Below are 19,493 nucleotides of genomic sequence, written 5' to 3'. Positions count from 1 at the left end.
AAATTCAGAATTATAAGGCAAACAAGTTGGTTTGGTTCTGTAGAAGGCTTTTTCCTTCTATCGACTGTTATGGTACAGTGTTACTATAATGTGGCTTTGGATAGTAAGTGCTAAATGGATTGTATTGGATAACACCAGTACATCTATTAGAGAAAGAAATAGGGAGTCAGAACTGAAAGCGCTGCAAGGTAACAACTGAAAGGTAAGATATTCACTAATAAGTAGATCAACATTTATAGTTGTGCATCTTAAGTAAGAACATAATGGAAGAGATCTATCCACATTTCTCCCTTAGCACTAAATATAACCAGAATATTTAAATTCACTGATTATCCAGTTAGGTGACTGGGCTCAAAGTGAGGGTCTGTGTTCTTGAAAGGCTGATTTAATACACTACGAAGGGGTGTTTATAGTTTATTTTCAACATGTTTGCAATAATCTGAAAAGTATAAGTAATAGTAGTAGTAGTAGTATTTTTATTTTATTTTTTTTTTAATTTATTTATTTTTCAAAATGGTACATGAACGTCTGAAAAGTACTGGCACGCGAAAGTCCAGTCCCAAGTTGCAGAACTTGATGTGAAATAATAATTACGGGGTTTATTAGAACTTCCTTTTCCTTCATATTCTAGAAAGCCTAGCAACAAAGATACCAAGCAAGCTCTTTTTCAAAATATTTTTCTTGTGTATGCTTGATTAAAGTAACATTGAAACGTTAGCTTCCATCACTGCAAAAACGTGCAGAGTGTAGTACATTTATTTGTAAGGAAGGCCTTAACCTACTGCTTGGAATGATAAAGCATCAAACAATTTGTGTGCACTATGAAAGAATTTAATATTCCCGAAAGCTGCATTTCTTTAGTAGTTTTATTAGCTTCTGCTCACTGACTTTATCGGCCAGTGTTGACCTAGCCTTATATGTAAATCCTACTGACTGGAAAAATATTTTTTTGCATCATCGTAACCTTGAGCATAATAAGTGTCAAGATCAGCTGGCGGTAAGAGCGCCTCAAAGAACTTTCGAAAATTATCAGCAGATATCTCTATTGTCTGATTGAAGGCCGAGGTGGGTCCATAGGTGTTTGGTTCCTCAGGACATATGTCAAACCCTCCAGCAAAAGCGTTGACACTGATGGTGAAGGGACCTTTGAGAGGTATGTTGTTGCTCATGCCACCATCTATGTATCTGTAAAAAAAAAAAATAGTAATATCAATAAATAACTAACTAAACTGATAAAAGCATTGTATATATATATATATATATATATATATATATATATATATATATATATATATATATATATATATATATATATATATATATATATATATATATATATATATATATATATATTATATATATATATATATATATATTTCTAATATACTATCTTCATTATTATTGTTGTTGTTGTTGTTATTGTTATTATTATTATTATTATTATTATTATTATTATTGTTATTATTATTATTATTATTATTATTGTTATCACTTATTTGCCTAGTGTTATATTTATTTATCTATGTTATTTACTTTATAGTTTTATCTATTACTAATTATTATTTTTTTCTATTATTATTATTATTATTATTATTATTATTATTATTATTATTATTATTATTATTATCACTATTATTATTATAATTATTATTATTATTATTATTATTATTATTATTATTATTATTATTATGTATGATTTATTTATTATTTATTTGTTTATTCTATTATTATTTATTTATTATTATTATTATTATTATTATTATTATTATTATTATTATTATTATTATTATTATTATTATTATTTTATTTATTTATTTTATTTGTGATTTTTTTTTTTTATCATGAAGTTGTAAGGTTTTGGGGACATACTTGCGGCCTTGAAAAGTAGGAACAGTGAAGCCAGACACCCCAGGCAAGAAACAGCAGCATAACACCGCCCGCAGCAGCTCGTCGCGTGTCTCATATTGAGATACCACCTGCGAAGAGCGTAGGCAAGTAGTTCAATGACCAATCAAACTGATTAACGTAAAATTTTGTGTTAAGAATTAAGGAAATAGTGCATAGAATACTATGGAGTATGATCTACAAGTACACACAAGTACGTGCAGAAAGCAAAGAAGTACCACCTATCATACCTCATTGGTCAGGGTGGTGGCACGAGTAAGGGAGAGGTACAGCCTGCCAGAAGCCCGTATGTGGGCATCTTCAGGGAGCAGCTCAAGCAAGCTTCTCAGTAGCGGTTCTTCAAGGGGGAAGAAAGGATTGAACGCTCCTAAAGTGTATTCTCGTGATGCCTGTGCTGTCTCGATGATGGACTTCCGCACCACCTGTAGTAGAGGATAGACGTACTACATCTTTCTAGATTTTGTCTTCAGAGAAATAATAAAGATTAATTTCAGTGTTGTTCTGGCAGTGCCCAGAACTGATATGGATTTGAAGTTGAGGTCATAAATAAGCTTGTAGACATCGTGATAAATAAGCGTGAATTCATGTACGGAGAGAAGGAACACACACACACACACACACACACACACACACACGTCTGATTAATTGGTTGATTAATGGATCAGTTGATTAAGTACCTATTTTACAGTCTGTGGTTGCGTCTTGAAATTTTACATCGTGAATAATCATAAATAGCAGTGATCGACACAAATAGCCAATTAATGGTGGTTCTGGACTTAAATGGAGGTGAATTATTATCGGCTGCCATAAAAGTATTTGTGGTTAGCCAGGTGCAACAATGACTTGTCTACCAGACAAGCTGGTAACAGGACCCCAATACTCACCTCAAGAGGCACGTCACATGCAAGACAAGTGGCTATCAGGGACCCCACAGATGAGCCTCCCAGACGCCCCCTCAGAATCTTAGGTGTATGCTGCTGCATGTAAGTCGCTGCACCCACTAAGTACACACCTAGGAAGCCACAGCCACAAAATGTGACGGCCTTTACGCTGTGGACACAGGAAGCATTCGCATAATTTGGACATACTGAAGGATGAACATGCATTCTGTAGGTGCTGCTGGTTCCAAGAATGTGACCTCGAAATAAAGAGGCAAAAAAAATTAGGTGGTAAAGGTATAAAATGGTAAAATTTTAGAATGGAATGCAACCAATTTTCTCGATATTCTAAACCTCATGATCATAATTTGCAACTCTAGAGTCATCTAACTTAAATGGAGAACTGTTAATTCACGTGCATGTTGGAGGCCGACTTACTCATCAACAGATTTTTTCTTGCCCTGGCTGAAGCTTTCCATTGTAGTCCAACCTCTAGATGGTTCCAGGTGATTAACAGAAAACATCAGTTGTCTCCCTGTAACATTGATCATATCAGCTAGGTTGGGACACATACTCTTAAAAAAAAAAAAAAATAGACAACATGATCATTAATACTATGGAGCTTTATCTCAAACACTCTAAGAAAGTTTATACCTAAAGATTTAAGTGGTAGGGAGTCTTCCATGTTGATGGTCTTCGCTGTATCCTGAGAAACAGGGTTCAATTCCAAGTCTACCACATCGAAGTCCTCCCCACCCAAAGTGGTGAAGAAATGGTGACATAGAACCGAATAAACGTCTGGCATCTCATAGCAATACAAATTTCCCGTTTTAAGATCCAGTTGGTAATATTCAGTTATCACTTCTTCTTCCATATCTTTTTTTGAGGTAAGATTGGTGACTCCTGGTGGAGCAACTCCATTGATTTTCTTAATGACCCACATGTCCTCAAAGTCTTCAGTATCCGATATTGATTGTTCTTCACAGTCTGTCTTCATTCCTTCTGATTCTATACTCGATCTACGGAGCTTTCCATTTGATTTAATGCCACTATGAGGTGTGGACTTAAAACTACCTATAGATCCCCTTGGTGACTGCAGATAGGGACTAGTCCTGTTATCCTTTAGGGATTTTTCTTCTTCTATTGTGTCTTGTCCAACATCACTCAATCGACGCAAAGTGTTTAATAAGCCTAAACCAATAGACTTCAGGGGTCCATCCCTCTCTTGTTTAGGTTGTTCTAAAAGGAGAGATCCACTATGATCAGATGGCATGCCATCATCTGTTATGGAACCTTCACTTACAGAATGTTGTAGTTCATTAGTGGATGAAGGAAATTCTTCATGTTCCTGCTCATTGACAGTCCATGTCATTTCAAGATCAGAATCAGATTCATCTGAGACTTGTATTTCTTCATCACTAGGAGACAAGATGTTATCTTGCATAGTTTCAGTATCTTCAATAGATGGTGTTTTTGAAAATTCTTTAACTGCTGCAGAATCTTTACTGTCTTTGTCATTACCTTTCTCAACAAGATCATCAGGAGGTGGCTCCATTCCACTGAAGCGACGCACCAAGTAATTGAACATTTCCATGCCTATGGATTTTCGAGGCTCCCTGCTTACAGGTATATCTTGTGGCACGGACAGCAAGTCATCTGTTCTCCCCTGAGAAGATGAGTAAATTTCTGTCAGCCCTGATGAGCGCCTTGGTGAATGGTCCTCCAGTCCAGCTGATGAATCCCTTGATGAATGAGTCTCCAGTCCTGCTAATGAGCCTCTTGGTGAGCTGTTCTCCATCCCTGCTGATGAACCCCTTGGTGAATGAGTCTCCATTCCTGGTGATGAGCCCCTTGGTGAACGAGTCTCCAATCCTGCTGATGAGCCTCTTGGTGAACGAGTCTCCAATTCTGCTGATGAGCCCCTTGGTGAACGAGTCTCCAATCCTGCTGATGAGCCCCTTGGTGAATGAGTCTCCACTCCTGCTGATGAGCCCCTTGGTGAACGAGTCTCCATTCCTGGTGATGAGCCCCTTGGTGAACGAGTCTCCAATCCTGGTGATGAGCCCCTTGGTGAACGAGTCTCCAATCCTGCTGATGAGCCCCTTGGTGAACGAGTCTCCAATCCTGCTGATGAGCCCCTTGGTGAACGAGTCTCCAATCCTGCTGATGAGACCTTTGGTGAATGAGTCTCCACTCCTGCTGATGAGCCCCTTGGTGAACGAGTCTCCAGTCCTGCTGATGAGCCTTTTCGTGAGCGGGTCTCCAGTTCTGCTGATGAGCCCCTTGGTGAATGGTCTTTCAGTCCTGCTGATGAGTCCCTTGGTGAATGGGTGTCCAGTCCTGCTGATGAGCCCCTTGGTGAATGGGTCTTGAATCCTGCTGCCTCAAGTCCTGGTGATGAACCTCTAGATGAATGTGCTTCAAGTCCTGCTGATGAGCCTCTAGGTGAACGTGCCTCAAGCCCCGCTGATGAACCTCTAGGTGAAAGTGCCTCAAGCCCTGCTGATGAACCTCTAGGTGAACGTGCCTCATGCTCTGCTGATGAGCCTGTAGGCGACTGGGCTAATAATTCTCCTTGCAAGGTACCGAGAGAATCTGTTGCTTCCATGACATGAGAGACTTTTCCTGTCCTTGAATTAAGTCCATCCTCTGACTTTCCACTTGATCTTCGACTTTGTTCATGATAATCCAGCCATTCCTCAGGAAGCTTTTCTCCTCCCTCACTCATGTCTGAATAATACTTCTCATCCTCTTGGTTTTCTTCTTCGTTCTTAGGTTCATTGACAGTCCATGTCATTTCAAGATCAGAATCAGAATCATCTGAGACCTGCATTTCTTCATCATTGAGAGAGATGGATTGCGGTACATCATGAGATGAAACAGGTATATCTTGTGGCACGGACAGCAAGTCATCTGTTCTCCCTTGAGAAGATGAGTAAATTTCTGTCAGCCCTGATGAGCGCCTTGATGAATGGTCTTCCAGTCCTGCTGATGAGCCTCTTGGTGAGCGGTTCTCCATTCCTGTTGATGAACCCCTTGGTGAATAAGTCTCCAGTCCTGTTGATGAGCCCCTTGGTGAACGAGTCTCCAATCCTGCTGATGAACCCCTTGGTGAAAGAGCCTCCATTCCTGCTGACGAGCTTCGTGGTGAACGAGTCTGCAGTACTGCTGACAAACCCCTTGGTGAACGGGTCTCCAGTCCTGCTGATGAGCCCCTTGGTGAACGAGTCTCCAATCCTGCTGATGAACCCCTTGGAGAATGGGTCTCCAATCCTGCTGATGAACCCCTTGGTGAACGAGTCTCCAGTCTTGCTGATGAGCCCCTTGGGGAATGAGTCTCCAGTCTTGCTGATGAGTACCTTGGTGAATGGGTCTCCAGTCCTACTGATGAGCCCCTTGGTGAATGAGTCTCCAATCCTGCTGATGAACCCCTTGGTGAACGAGTCTCCAGTCCTGCTGATGAACCCCTTGGGGAATGAGTCTCCAGTCCTGCTGATGAGCCCCTTTGTGAACGGGTCTCCAGTCCTGCTAATGAACCCCTTGGTGAATGGGTCTCCAGTCCTGCTGATGAACCCCTTGGTGAACGAGTCTCCAATTCTGCTGACGAACCCCTTGGTGAACGAGTCTCCAGTCCTACTGATGAGCCCCTTGGGGACCGAGTCTCCAATCCTGCTGATGAACCCCTTTGTGAATGGGTCTCCAGTCCTGCTGATGAGCCCCTTGGTGAGTGGGTCTCCAGTCCTACTGATGAACCCCTTGGTGAGCGGGTCTCCAGTCCTGTTGATGAGCCCTTTGGTGAATGAGTCTCCAGTCCTACTGATGAGCCCCTTGGTGAACGAGTCTCCAGCCCTGCTGATGAGGCCCTTGGAGAACGGGTCTCCAATCCTGCTGATGAGCCCCTTGGTGAACGGGTCTCCAGTCCTACTGATGAACCCCTTGGTGAGCGGGTCTCCAGTCCTGCTGATGAGCCCCTCAGTGAGTAGACCTGCATTCCTACTGATGAGCCTCTTGGTGAGCGGTTCTCCATTCCTGCTGATGAACCCCTTGGTGAATGAGTCTCCAGTCCTGCTGATGAACCCCTTGGTGAAAGAGTCTCCAGTCCTGCTGATGAGGCCCTTGGTGAATGAGTCTCCAGTCCTGCTGATGAACCCCTTGGGGAACGAGTCTCCATTCCTACTGATGAGCCCCTTGGGGAACGAGTCTCCAGTCCTGCTGACGAACCCCTTGGTGAATGGGTCTCCCATCCTGCTGATGAGCCCCTTGGTGAATGAGTCTCCAATCCTGCTGACGAACCCCTTGGTGAACGAGTCTCCATTCCTACTGATGAGCCCCTTGGGGACCGAGTCTCCAATCCTGCTGATGAACCCCTTTGTGAACGGGTCTCCAGTCCGGCTGATGAACCCCTTGGTGTATGGGTCTCCAGTTCTGCTGATGAGCCCCTTGGTAAATGGTCTTTCAGTCCTGCTGATGAGTCCCTTGGTGAATGGGTGTCCAGTCCTGCTGATGAGCCCCTTGGTGAATGGGTCTTGAATCCTGCTGATGAGCCCCTTGGTGAAACTGCCTCAAGTCCTGGTGATGAACCTCTAGATGAATGTGCTTCAAGTCCTGCTGATGAGCCTCTAGGTGAACGTGCCTCAAGCCCCGCTGATGAACCTCTAGGTGAAAGTGCCTCAAGCCCTGCTGATGAACCTCTAGGTGAACGTGCCCCATGCTCTGCTGATGAGCCTGTAGGCGACTGGGCTAATAATTCTCCTTGCAAGGTACCAAGAGAATCTGTTGCTTCCATGACATGAGAGACTTTTCCTGTCCTTGAATTAAGTCCATCCTCTGACTTTCCACTTGATCTTCGACTTTGTTCATGATAATCCAGCCATTCCTCAGGAAGCTTTTCTCCTCCCTCACTCATGTCTGAATAATACTTCTCATCCTCTCGGTTTTCTTCTTCGTCCTTAGGTTCATTGACAGTCCATGTCATTTCAAGATCAGAATCAGAATCATCTGAGACCTGCATTTCTTCATCATTGAGAGAGATGGATTGCGGTACATCATGAGATGAAACACTGTCCTGCATACTTTCAATATTTTCAGTGGATGGTGTTTTTGAAAATTCTTTAATTGCTGCAGAATCTTTACTGTCTTTGTCATAACCTTTCTCAACAAGATCATCAGGAGGTGGCTCCATTCCACTGAAACGACGCACCAAATAATTGAACATTTCCATGCCTATGGATTTTCGAGGCTCCCTGCTTACAGGTATATCTTGTGGCACGGACAGCAAGTCATCTATTCTCCCTTGAGAAGATGAGTAAATTTCTATCAGCCCTGATGAGCTCCTTGGTGAATGGTCCTCCAGTCCAGCTGATGAATCCCTTGATGAATGAGTCTCCAGTCCTGCTAATGAGCCTCTTGGTGAGCTGTTCTCCATCCCTGCTGATGAATCCCTTGGTGAATGAGTCTCCATTCCTGGTGATGAGCCCCTTGGTGAACGAGTCTCCAATCCTGCTGATGAGCCCCTTGGTGAACGAGTCTCCACTCCTGCTGATGAGCCTCTTGGTGAACGAGTCTCCATTCCTGGTGACGAACCCCTTGGTGAATGGGTCTCCCATCCTGCTGATGAGCCCCTTGGTGAATGGGTCTCCAATCCTGCTGACGAACCCCTTGGTGAACGAGTCTCCATTCCTACTGATGAGCCCCTTGGGGACCGAGTCTCCAATCCTGCTGATAAACCCCGTTGTGAACGGGTCTCCAGTCCTGCTGATGAACCCCTTGGTGAATGGGTCTCCAGTTCTGCTGATGAGCCCCTTGGTGAATGGTCTTTCAGTCCTGCTGATGAGTCCCTTGGTGAATGGGTGTCCAGTCTTGCTGATGAGCCCCTTGGTGAATGGGTCTTGAATCCTGCTGATGAGCCCCTTGGTGAAACTGCCTCAAGTTCTGGTGATGAACCTCTAGATGAATGTGCTTCAAGTCCTGCTGATGAGCCTCTAGGTGAACGTGCCTCAAGCCCCGCTGATGAACCTCTAGGTGAAAGTGCCTCAAGCCCTGCTGATGAACCTCTAGGTGAACGTGCCTCATGCTCTGCTGATGAGCCTGTAGGCGACTGGGCTAATAATTCTCCTTGCAAGGTACCGAGAGAATCTGTTGCTTCCATGACATGAGAGACTTTTCCTGTCCTTGAATTAAGTCCATCCTCTGACTTTCCACTTGATCTTCGACTTTGTTCATGATAATCCAGCCATTCCTCAGGAAGCTTTTCTCCTCCCTCACTCATGTCTGAATAATACTTCTCATCCTCTTGGTTTTCTTCTTCGTCCTTAGGTTCATTGACAGTCCATGTCATTTCAAGATCAGTATCAGAATCATCTGAGACCTGCATTTCTTCATCATTGAGAGAGATGGATTGCGGTACATCATGAGATGAAACACTGTCCTGCATACTTTCAATATTTTCAGTGGATGGTGTTTTTGAAAATTCTTTAATTGCTGCAGAATCTTTACTGTCTTTGTCATAACCTTTCTCAACAAGATCATCAGGAGGTGGCTCCATTCCACTGAAACGACGCACCAAGTAATTGAACATTTCCATGCCTATGGATTTTCGAGGCTCCCTGCTTACAGGTATATCTTGTGGCACGGACAGCAAGTCATCTGTTCTCCCTTGAGAAGATGAGTAAATTTCTGTCAGCCCTGATGAGCGCCTTGATGAATGGTCTTCCAGTCCTGCTGATGAGCCTCTTGGTGAGCGGTTCTCCATTCCTGTTGATGAACCCCTTGGTGAATAAGTCTCCAGTCCTGCTGATGAGCCCCTTGGTGAACGAGTCTCCAATCCTGCTGATGAACCCCTTGGTGAAAGAGCCTCCATTCCTGCTGACGAGCTTCGTGGTGAACGAGTCTGCAGTACTGCTGACAAACCCCTTGGTGAACGGGTCTCCAGTCCTGCTGATGAGCCCCTTGGTGAACGAGTCTCCAATCCTGCTGATGAACCCCTTGGAGAATGGGTCTCCAATCCTGCTGATGAACCCCTTGGTGAACGAGTCTCCAGTCTTGCTGATGAGCCCCTTGGGGAATGAGTCTCCAGTCTTGCTGATGAGTCCCTTGGTGAATGGGTCTCCAGTCCTACTGATGAGCCCCTTGGTGAATGAGTCTCCAATCCTGCTGATGAACCCCTTGGTGAACGAGTCTCCAGTCCTGCTGATGAACCCCTTGGGGAATGAGTCTCCAGTCCTGCTGATGAGCCCCTTTGTGAACGGGTCTCCAGTCCTGCTAATGAACCCCTTGGTGAATGGGTCTCCAGTCCTGCTGATGAACCCCTTGGTGAACGAGTCTCCAATCCTGCTGACGAACCCCTTGGTGAACGAGTCTCCAGTCCTACTGATGAGCCCCTTGGGGACCGAGTCTCCAATCCTGCTGATGAACCCCTTTGTGAATGGGTCTCCAGTCCTGCTGATGAGCTTCTTGGTGAACGGGTCTCCAGTCCTGTTGATGAACCCTTTGGTGAATGAGTCTCCAGTCCTGCTGATGAGGCCCTTGGTGAACGAGTCTCCAGCCCTGCTGATGAGCCCCTTTGTGAATGGGTCTCCAATCCTGCTGATGAGCCCCTTGGTGAGTGGGTCTCCAGTCCTACTGATGAACCCCTTGGTGAGCGAGTCTCCAGTCCTGTTGATGAGCCCTTTGGTGAATGAGTCTCCAGTCCTACTGATGAGCCCCTTGGTGAACGAGTCTCCAGCCCTGCTGATGAGCCCCTTAGAGAACGGGTCTCCAATCCTGCTGATGAGCCCCTTGGTGAACGGGTCTCCAGTCCTACTGATGAACCCCTTGGTGAGCGGGTCTCCAGTCCTGCTGATGATCCCCTCAGTGAGTAGACCTCCATTCCTGCTGATGAGCCTCTTGGTGAGCGGTTCTCCATTCCTGCTGATGAACCCCTTGGTGAACGAGTCTCCAGTCCTGCGGATGAGGCCCTTGGTGAATGAGTCTCCAGTCCTGCTGACGAACCCCTTGGTGAATGGGTCTCCCATCCTGCTGATGAGCCCCTTGGTGAATGAGTCTCCAATCCTGCTGACGAACCCCTTGGTGAACGAGTCTCCATTCCTACTGATGAGCCCCTTGGGGACCGAGTTTCCAATCCTGTTGATGAACCCCTTTGTGAACGGGTCTCCAATCCTGCTGATGAACCCCTTGGTGAATGGGTCTCCAGTTCTGCTGATGAACCCCTTGGTGAACGAGTCTCCAATCCTGCTGACGAACCCCTTGGTGAACGAGTCTCCAGCCCTGCTGATGAGCCCCTTGGAGAATGGGTCTCCAATCCTGCTGATGAGCCCCTTGGTGAACGGGTCTCCTGTCCTACTGATGAACCCCTTGGTGAGCGGGTCTCCAATCCTGCTGATGAGCCGCTCGGTGAGTAGACCTCCATTCCTGCTGATGAGCCTCTTGGTGAGCGGTTCTCCATTCCTGCTGATGAACCCCTTGGTGAATGAGTCTCCAGTCTTGCTGATGAGCCCCTTGGTGAACGAGTCTCCAATCCTGCTAATGAGTCCCTTGGTGAATGAGTCTCCAATCCTGCTGATGAGCCCCTTGGTGAATGAGTCTCCAATCCTGCTGATGAGCTTCTTGGTGGATGGGTCTCCAGTCCTGCAGATGAGCCCCTTGGTGAGCTGGCCTCCAGTTCTACTGATGAGTCCCTTGGTGAGCGGATTTCCAGTTCTATTGCACCTGCTTCAAGCCCTGCTGACGAGCCCCTAGGTGACTGTGTTTCAAATCCTGGTGATGAACCCTTTGGTGAACTGGGCTCCAGTCCTGCTGACGAGCCCCTTGGTGAACGAGTCTCCAGTGCTGCTGATGAGCTTCTTGATGAACGCTCTTGCAGTCCCTCTGACGGGCCTTTTGTTGAACGTGCTTCAAGTCCTGCTGACAAGCCCCTAGATAAACGTGCTTCAAGTCCTGCTGATGAGCCTCTTGGTGAATGTGCCTCAAGTCCTGCTGATGAGCCCCTAGGTGAGTGTTTTTCAAGTCCTGCTGATGACCCTCTAGGTGAATGTGCTTCAAGTCCTGCTGATGAGCCCCTATGTGAACGTGCTTCAAGTCCTGCTGACGAGCCTCTAGGTGAACGTGCTTCAAGTCCTGCTGACGAGCCCCTAGGTGAACGTGCTTCAAGTCCTGTTGAGAAGCCACTAGGTGAACGTGCTTCAAGTCCTGTTGAGAAGCCACTAGGTGAACGTGCTTCAAGTCCTGTTGATGAACCCCTAGGTGAATGTGCCTCAAGTCCTGCTGATGAGCTCCTAAGTGAACGTGTCTCAAGTCCTGCTGATGAGCCTCTTGGTAAATGTTTCTCGAATTCTGTTGACCTGTATCTTGATGATTCATCAGCTTGTGTTCTTTGGCTGTCATGTTCATCTTCTGAGGTTTCACTTGATTTTTGTTTTTCTACTTCAGGTTCCATCCAGTGATCCCCATCTTGCTCCTCTCCTTCATACTCATCTATATGATCCTTCATCCTCACATCTTTCGTTTCATCCTTCTGTTCTTCTTTTTCACTGTCTTCATTATCATTTTCTTGTGGCATGATATCAATCCCCTCATCCACTTGTGCACTGAGCCGACGTACAACAAAATCAAAGAACGTGGTAGTTAGTGATTTTCGTCTTTGGTCCTCCCTTATTGGTACTTCTAGCTGATCTGGTGACAAGTAAGACTCTCTTGGTGAACGGGATTCTAGTCCTGTTGATGAACCCCTCATTGAGCGGGCACCCTGCTCTGCGTACGAATCCTTAGGGGAGCGGGTTTCCTGCCCTACTGACGAACCTGCAGTAAGCAAGTTACCTTCAGTATGAGGTGAAGCATCTACGGATAATGACCTTTCAAGGTTTTCTGTAGGCTCCTTAAATGGAGAACTTTGTTCTGCCTGTGAATTTCTTTTGGACCACCTTTCCTCTAGAACTATTGAAGACCTACGTGGTGGTGTCATTTCTGGTTTAAGCACATTGTTATCATACTCTCTGGTATCTGGCAAAATATCGTGAGAGTGATCACCATCCCAGGAAATACTGTCAGGTTGCAGAGACTTATGGTCAGGTATTGGCTGACTACTGAACCGTCGAACCAAATAATTCAGTGTTTCTTCATTGAGCTTTGAATCATCAGTTGTTTCATGGTGACTTTTATTTTCTGAGAGATTTTCAGACAGAAGAGCTGGAGATCTAATGTTTACAGATTCTCTGAATTCATTTTCTGAACTCATTTCGTTTACTTCCATTAATGTTTTTATCTCAGGTGTCATTTTCGTTATTTCTTCCTGATGTTGAAGATAAGGTTCTAGATCTGAAACTGATTTGCGGTACTTCAAATACGGTGTCATAGACTTACGGAACTGTTCTTCTAATTCCTCGTCATCTACATTAGTGTCATCTTCATCAACTAGATCACTGAATCTTCGCACTTGTATTACAGGTACCTCATGACTCTCAGACACCTCACCCTCTAATTCAGGCTCAATTTCATGATCTTGGTTTGACAAATGACGTTCAAGAGCATCAATGTTTTCACTGATTATCCAGTTCTTTTCAATAGTAATCACCTTTTCTTTAAGCGAAGGTCGGCGTTCCATGCCTGGTAAGTTTTCCTTTGATGAAAGTCTCCTCTGATCAATATAGACAATGTCACCTCCAGCTGAGGACTTTCGATGACCATGGAGCAGAACATCATCCCTTGTTGACGATTTTCTCCTTTCAGTTGATATCCTTGCACCATCCTCATCAACAATGTCATCTCTGATTGATGACTTGCGTCGATGCAAATAAGCACTTTCGTCATCCATTGATAATTTTCTTCTATTCGAATCAAGTTCATCTCTTGTTGATGACATCCGAGTAGGGTCAGGAACTTGGTCTCTCACTGATGACCTTCGTTGGTTATGGTCAAGAATTTCGTCTCTGGTCGATGATTTTCGTCGATTTAGGTAAAGGACTTCATCTCTAGTTAATGGCCTTTGTTGGTTAAGATCTATAGCTTCATCTCTCGTTGATGACCTCCGTCGGTTAGGCTCAAGAAGCTCGTCTCTAGTCAATGATCTTCGTTGGTGAGGATCAAGTGTCTCGTCTCTGTTTGATGATCTTCGTCGATTAAGATCAAGAATTTCATCCCTGGTTGATGACCTTCGTCTGTTCAGATCTGGAGCTTCGTCTCTCGTTGATGACCTTCGGCGAATCAGGTCAAGAGCCTCGTCTTTCGTTGACGACCTTCGTCTTCTATAATCAGAAACATCATCTATATTCCTGGAGTTTCGACGATTAGTTTCCACTCCAATCTGGGCTGCTTCTCCAATCTCTTCTTCAGGATAAGAATGTTCGAATTTTGCTATCTGTTTCTGCATCTTGGGGGTCATCTCAGTGATTGATTTGCGGGGCTGAATATTAAATGATATATCATTTACTGACCTGCGACGCTCTGTACTCATGGAAGAAGCACTGATGGATCCTCGTGGTGATCTGCTGGTCGAGTGAGCAACTGGGGTGCTGATGGGGCTTTCCTGTTTACTACCACCCTTTGAACTTCGCCTTGGTGTATTCATGTATTCCTCAAGGTCAGGAAGTAGATATCCAGCTGAAGAATCATCTTCCTGCTTCGGCTCCTTCTGGTCCAGTACTTGATTACTGGTGTCAGGTATAGAGGACTTCCGCCACCATGGCTGCTCCACATACTCATCATTTTCATTTCTTTTCACGGACCCTGTACTAGATTTTCTTCTCATGACTGACTCTGGACGATTCTTCCTTCCATCGTCATCACTTGCATCGTAAATCTGAATGCTAGGAATTCCATTATCAAAAGATCCTGTGTTTGACTGTTTTCGGGAAAGCATTGAGATATCTTGGTCTCCATCGAGGCCTTCATCTCCTGTCTGAATTTCAGGATCTTCATCAAAACTCATTCCCCTAGAACTTTTCTGACGCGAATTCTTGAAATCTTCCATACCAGAGGAAACAGATGGATTTTAAAGAGCAAATTAATTCATCATCTATAATTATGGCAGGCCTTCTGAGTAGCCATCAACAGCCAAACTCTCACGTACACACTCTATGTACAGAAACGCCACAGTACCACTGATCAAGGTGGAGGTCAGTTTATGATTCTATTGAAGTAAGTAACCTTTAGCACTTCGTACTTTTTTCAGCTTGTGTATCTTGAACACTTACAAATTTTCCAAGTTTCCTAAAAGTGAGGCTTTTGATCTTCAAAGGTGCTGTATTACTCCAACAAAATTATCCACTTTGATATCCCAGATTAGGATTAGACATTATATATTAGTGAACAGGTGGCAGAAGTAAAGTGCCAGTGCCAGTGTAAAGGGTGACTGGAGATGGTGACGTTCTGGCAGGAAGCGACTCACACCCTTTGCCTGCGTTGGTCGCCTGCGTCAGTCACACCACCAACTTACCTGTCCCTGTAACAGCCCCGCCTGAAATAGAAGAAAACTTAAAATTTATGTTCTCATAAAGCTCAAATTGCATTTCTGATTCAGAATTTCTTCACAAAAGTGCTGCTTGTGTGACTTAAAAGTTATGGTGTAAATATAGGGAACTAAGTTTCTTTTTTTTTTTTTCTATGTAAGAAGGATAAAAGCCAAGGGCAACAAAAGTCTGGGAAAAAGGCCCACTGAAAATGCCAGCTCTCGAAGAGTAGTCAAGAAAAAATTATCCAAAATTATGAGGAAAGAGTCTTGAAACTTCCCTCTTGAAAAGTCATGGATAGGGGGAAACACAGAAACAGGCAGGGAGTTGCAGAGTTAACCAGCAAAAAGGATGAAGGATTGAGAATATTGATTAACATTTGCATCAGTGAGGTGGACAGAATAGGGATGAGAGAAAGTAGAAAGCCTTATGCAGCGAGGAGCATGGAAGGCATGCAATAACAAGATCAGAAGAGCAGTTAGCGTAAAAGTAGTGACAGAAGATAACAAGAGATGGAACCTTGAGGCAAAGAGAGAGGCGAAAGACAGTCTATTAGAAAAGGGAGTTGATAAGACAAGATGCTTTTGATTCCATTCTGTTCATAAGATAAATATGAACGAAGCCGCCTCCCATTATGAGAATCACAACCAATACAGGGATTGGATAAGGCCCTTGTACAGAGTAAACAGCTTGGAAGGTGAGAAAAACTGGTCAAGATGGCTCAGAACACCTAACTTCATAGAAGTTGTTTTAACGAGAGACGAAATTGGAAGTTTCCCGCCTAGATTATAAGAAAAGGACAGACCAAGGATGTTCTTTGTAGAAGAAGGGAACAGAAGGGTGTTAGACATTTTCTACTGATGGAAGAGTTTTGGCTGCAGTTGAAGAATAGTCTTAGCATGATTCCAAACAGAAATGTAAAGCGAATAAATTTTATATGAAAAACTCAGGTCTCTCTGCCATGTAGAGTATAGCACAAGAACAGGCTGAGTTAGATCAGGGTTTGAAAGGTTTAGGGAGAGAGAGAGAGAATCAGGAATAAATGCATCCATGCCAGATATAATCACCTCCATTATATGCTCAGCACACAGAGACGAAAACGGTAGTCATTCCATGAAACATCAGAGTAATATTTCATCAGGTTCCTCCAGTGAGGGGAGGCAAAGCACCAGAGATGCCTCTGCTTTGGAGAATCCTGAAGAGGAAATGGAGCGATGGAACAAGATACAAATATGAGGTTGTGATTGGAGGAACCCAATGGAGAAGGCAGAATGACAAAATAAGCAGTATTAAAGGTTAGGAAAAGGTCAAGAATGTTGGGAGTATCTCCAAGACAATCAGGAATAAGGGTAGGGCGCTGCACTGATTGCTCTAGATCGTGGATATAGTAAAGCTAAAGGCTAATTCACCAGGATGGTCAGTGAAGGGAGATGAAACCCATAGCTAGTAGTGAACATTCAAGTCTCCAAGAATGAAGATCTCCTCGAAAGGGAAGAGAGTCAAGATGTGCTCCACTTTGGAAATTAAACAGTCGAGAATTCTTTTTATAGAAGTTAGGCGAAAGGCATGCTGGACACATGAGACTAGTCTGAGAGTGACTGAAGCGAGGTGGTAGGAAATTCGAAAGACTCAAGAGCATGGGCACAAAAGCAAATTAGGTTGTTATGCAAATAGACACAACATACAGCTTTGGAATGAAAGTGAGAAAAATTAAAGAAGGAAGGAATAGAGAAAGGCTTAGTGCCTGTATCCTCAAACAACTGTATTTCGATGAGGAAAAGAAGTTGAAGTTCATCACATTTACCAAAGTAAGTCATCACATCTGACAACTAATGTAGCCACAAGTTAGATCCTGGAATCAATAGTTCGTATTCCCAGGCCTGGTAGCATGTTTACATTCATAAGAAGTTAATTAAGATGGCATCAACGTCATTTAGAGGTGCAAGAATTAAATAAAAAATCATCACATTTAGATTATTCTTTAGGAATCTTGTCTGTCCCAGCAATAACTGACTGCTGTGACCCGAATCTCCTCCTTAACGTTTTACAGCTTAGACTCTTGGTGAAAAATAAATAAACAAATAAAACAGATAAACAAATGAATATAATTAAATAAATAGATAAGTAAAATAAAACAGCACTGCGTCGTGGCTCCTTTCCCAGTGCTCTTGCCGTATACATACTTCATCCTCGCCACTGCAATCACCGTCAGCCTGATTAGCCCTTGCCTCTTGCAACACCAACGTGACTGCATTATGTGGACCACAAACGCCAATACGTTGCGAGCGTCACTAAATCTCCATGATGGGCTTCGTGATCGCGCAACTAGCCTGGGACTTATTTTCGTTTTGCTTAACTTGGAACTATATTTGCACTCATAGGTCGCTGGGGTGAAATTATGAAAAGTGAGTCGGGTTTTCTCAGTCTCTCTCTCTCTCTCTCTCACTCTCTCTCTCTCTCTCTCTCTCTCTCTCTCTCTCTCTCTCTCTCTCTCTCTCTCTCTCTCTCTCTCTCTCTCTCTCTCTCTCTCTCTCTAGTGTGAATATTAGGTCAGCAGAGTGTATTTCAGATCAGTTACGAGTATTTACTTATTTCATCGAAAAAGACTGGATGATGAAAGGTTGACATGGCAAATATCAAACTGCGAATCAGAAGCTACTGTACAAGATCTCGAGAAAGACCAAGAAAGAGATAAACGGACTGGGTGGAAGAGACTGTGAAGGCGAATGGATTAGGTGCATTAGAAGACTTGAAAGAGAAAGACGTCTTGGAGAGAATAAACTGGCGAGGAGTGCTAACCTGCCTAGCCGGGAGGAGAAACAAGAATTAAGTTATCTGACTGAGTTTTATTTTATCTTATGTTTTTTTTTTTTTATCCGTTTTCCAACAACTTGCTATCTTTGGCACCACACGCAAAATCATTTATTTAAAAAGAAGAAAATCATATAATGGGTTGTCACTGGTATTTACTGGACTATCTAAGTACACCGCCAGGAACTGGATGGATCGGCGTGCTCTAACTGCAGCCCATAGCCGCATGAACACCGACGAGATTATTTATCTATCTGTCTATCTGTCTGTTTGTTTGGCTCCCTGTTTATTTGCCTATCTACATGTCTGTCCATTTATCTCTGTATCTGTTTTTGTTTATTCGTCCATCCATCTATCTATCTATTTTTATCTGTCTATCTATGTATCTATTTATCACTCTGTCTGTCTATTTATCTATTTATCCATCTATCTATATATGTGTGTATGTATGTATGTATGTATGTATGTATGTATGTATGTATGTAGTATGTATGTGCTATATGTTTGTCTGTCTACCTGCTTGTCTGTCTATCTATCTATCTACTTATCTATCTATCTGTTTGTCTGTCTGTTTGTCTGTCTGTCTATCTGCCTGTCTGTCTGTCTGTTTGTCTGCCTGCCTGTCTATTTATTTACCTATCTGTCCATCTATCTATCTATCGATCGATCGATTGATCGATCGATTTATCTATCTATCTATCTATCTATCTATCTATCTATCTATCTATCTATCTATCTATCTACTTTAACTTGTTTAATTTATTTCTAACTTTCCTTTAAAGAGATTAACGTTGCAAATTAACATATCGTGATCATATACAGCTGTGCAGCTCGGAACACTTGTGGTCGGCAGCACCAGTGGTTTGTGGGAATAAGAGACATCCTCGGATATCTAAAGCTTCATATGTGTCGAATAGAATATGTGAAATGTATGTGATATGCAACATGTTTGTAGATATGGATGTGTAATTTATGTGAAGGGTTTATTTAATTACCAACGTTCAGTTACTAAGTTAGATAGGTAGTTCATGAAAATTTGTGCCCCTGAATGTAAAACCATGTGACTAAAGACTCAGTTACAGAAAATGTGCGTGCATGGACATCTGGGTACTTGTAAGGACGGGTTGGCCGCAGTTGTTTGTTTTACTTCGTTTATCCACAACGCACACACACACACACACACACACACACACACACACACACACACACACACACACACACAGACACACACACACACACACACACACACACACACGGGCAGACCTGTCCTCAATTTCAGTTGGGTAACAAATAGGAGAATCGAAGAGTAAAGTTTTAATCCCTTAAACCGCTTATGAGAGATGTACCTGTTGCTGCACATGTACAGTCGTGGCTGCTTGCAAGGAAGGCGACCGGCAAATACGATCCGCTGAATGCAGCCTCACGCAGACGATTCATGTATGTGTTGCTAAATGTCTCC

The 19,493-nt window shown here is 43.7% G+C and overlaps 1 protein-coding gene across 1 annotated transcript; it reads right to left on the bottom strand.

Annotated features, from left to right (window-relative positions):
• Nucleotides 1-398: 398 nt before the first annotated feature.
• On the bottom strand, nt 399-15,204 carry LOC135114108 (uncharacterized). Its single transcript, XM_064029810.1, has 6 exons — nt 3,438-15,204; nt 3,222-3,318; nt 2,790-2,955; nt 2,136-2,327; nt 1,870-1,976; nt 399-1,185 (listed from the first exon to the last, which is right to left on the bottom strand). Exons 1-6 carry the CDS (start codon nt 14,743-14,745, stop codon nt 927-929), a joined length of 12,129 nt encoding a protein of 4,042 aa, XP_063885880.1. The 5' UTR covers nt 14,746-15,204; the 3' UTR covers nt 399-926.
• Nucleotides 15,205-19,493: the final 4,289 nt, after the last annotated feature.

This window comes from Scylla paramamosain, chromosome 27 (assembly GCF_035594125.1).
Source record: "Scylla paramamosain isolate STU-SP2022 chromosome 27, ASM3559412v1, whole genome shotgun sequence".
Lineage (NCBI taxonomy): Eukaryota > Metazoa > Arthropoda > Malacostraca > Decapoda > Portunidae > Scylla > Scylla paramamosain.
Note: the sequence above shows the minus strand (reverse complement) of the source record. Positions and strands in the feature narration are given on the sequence as shown.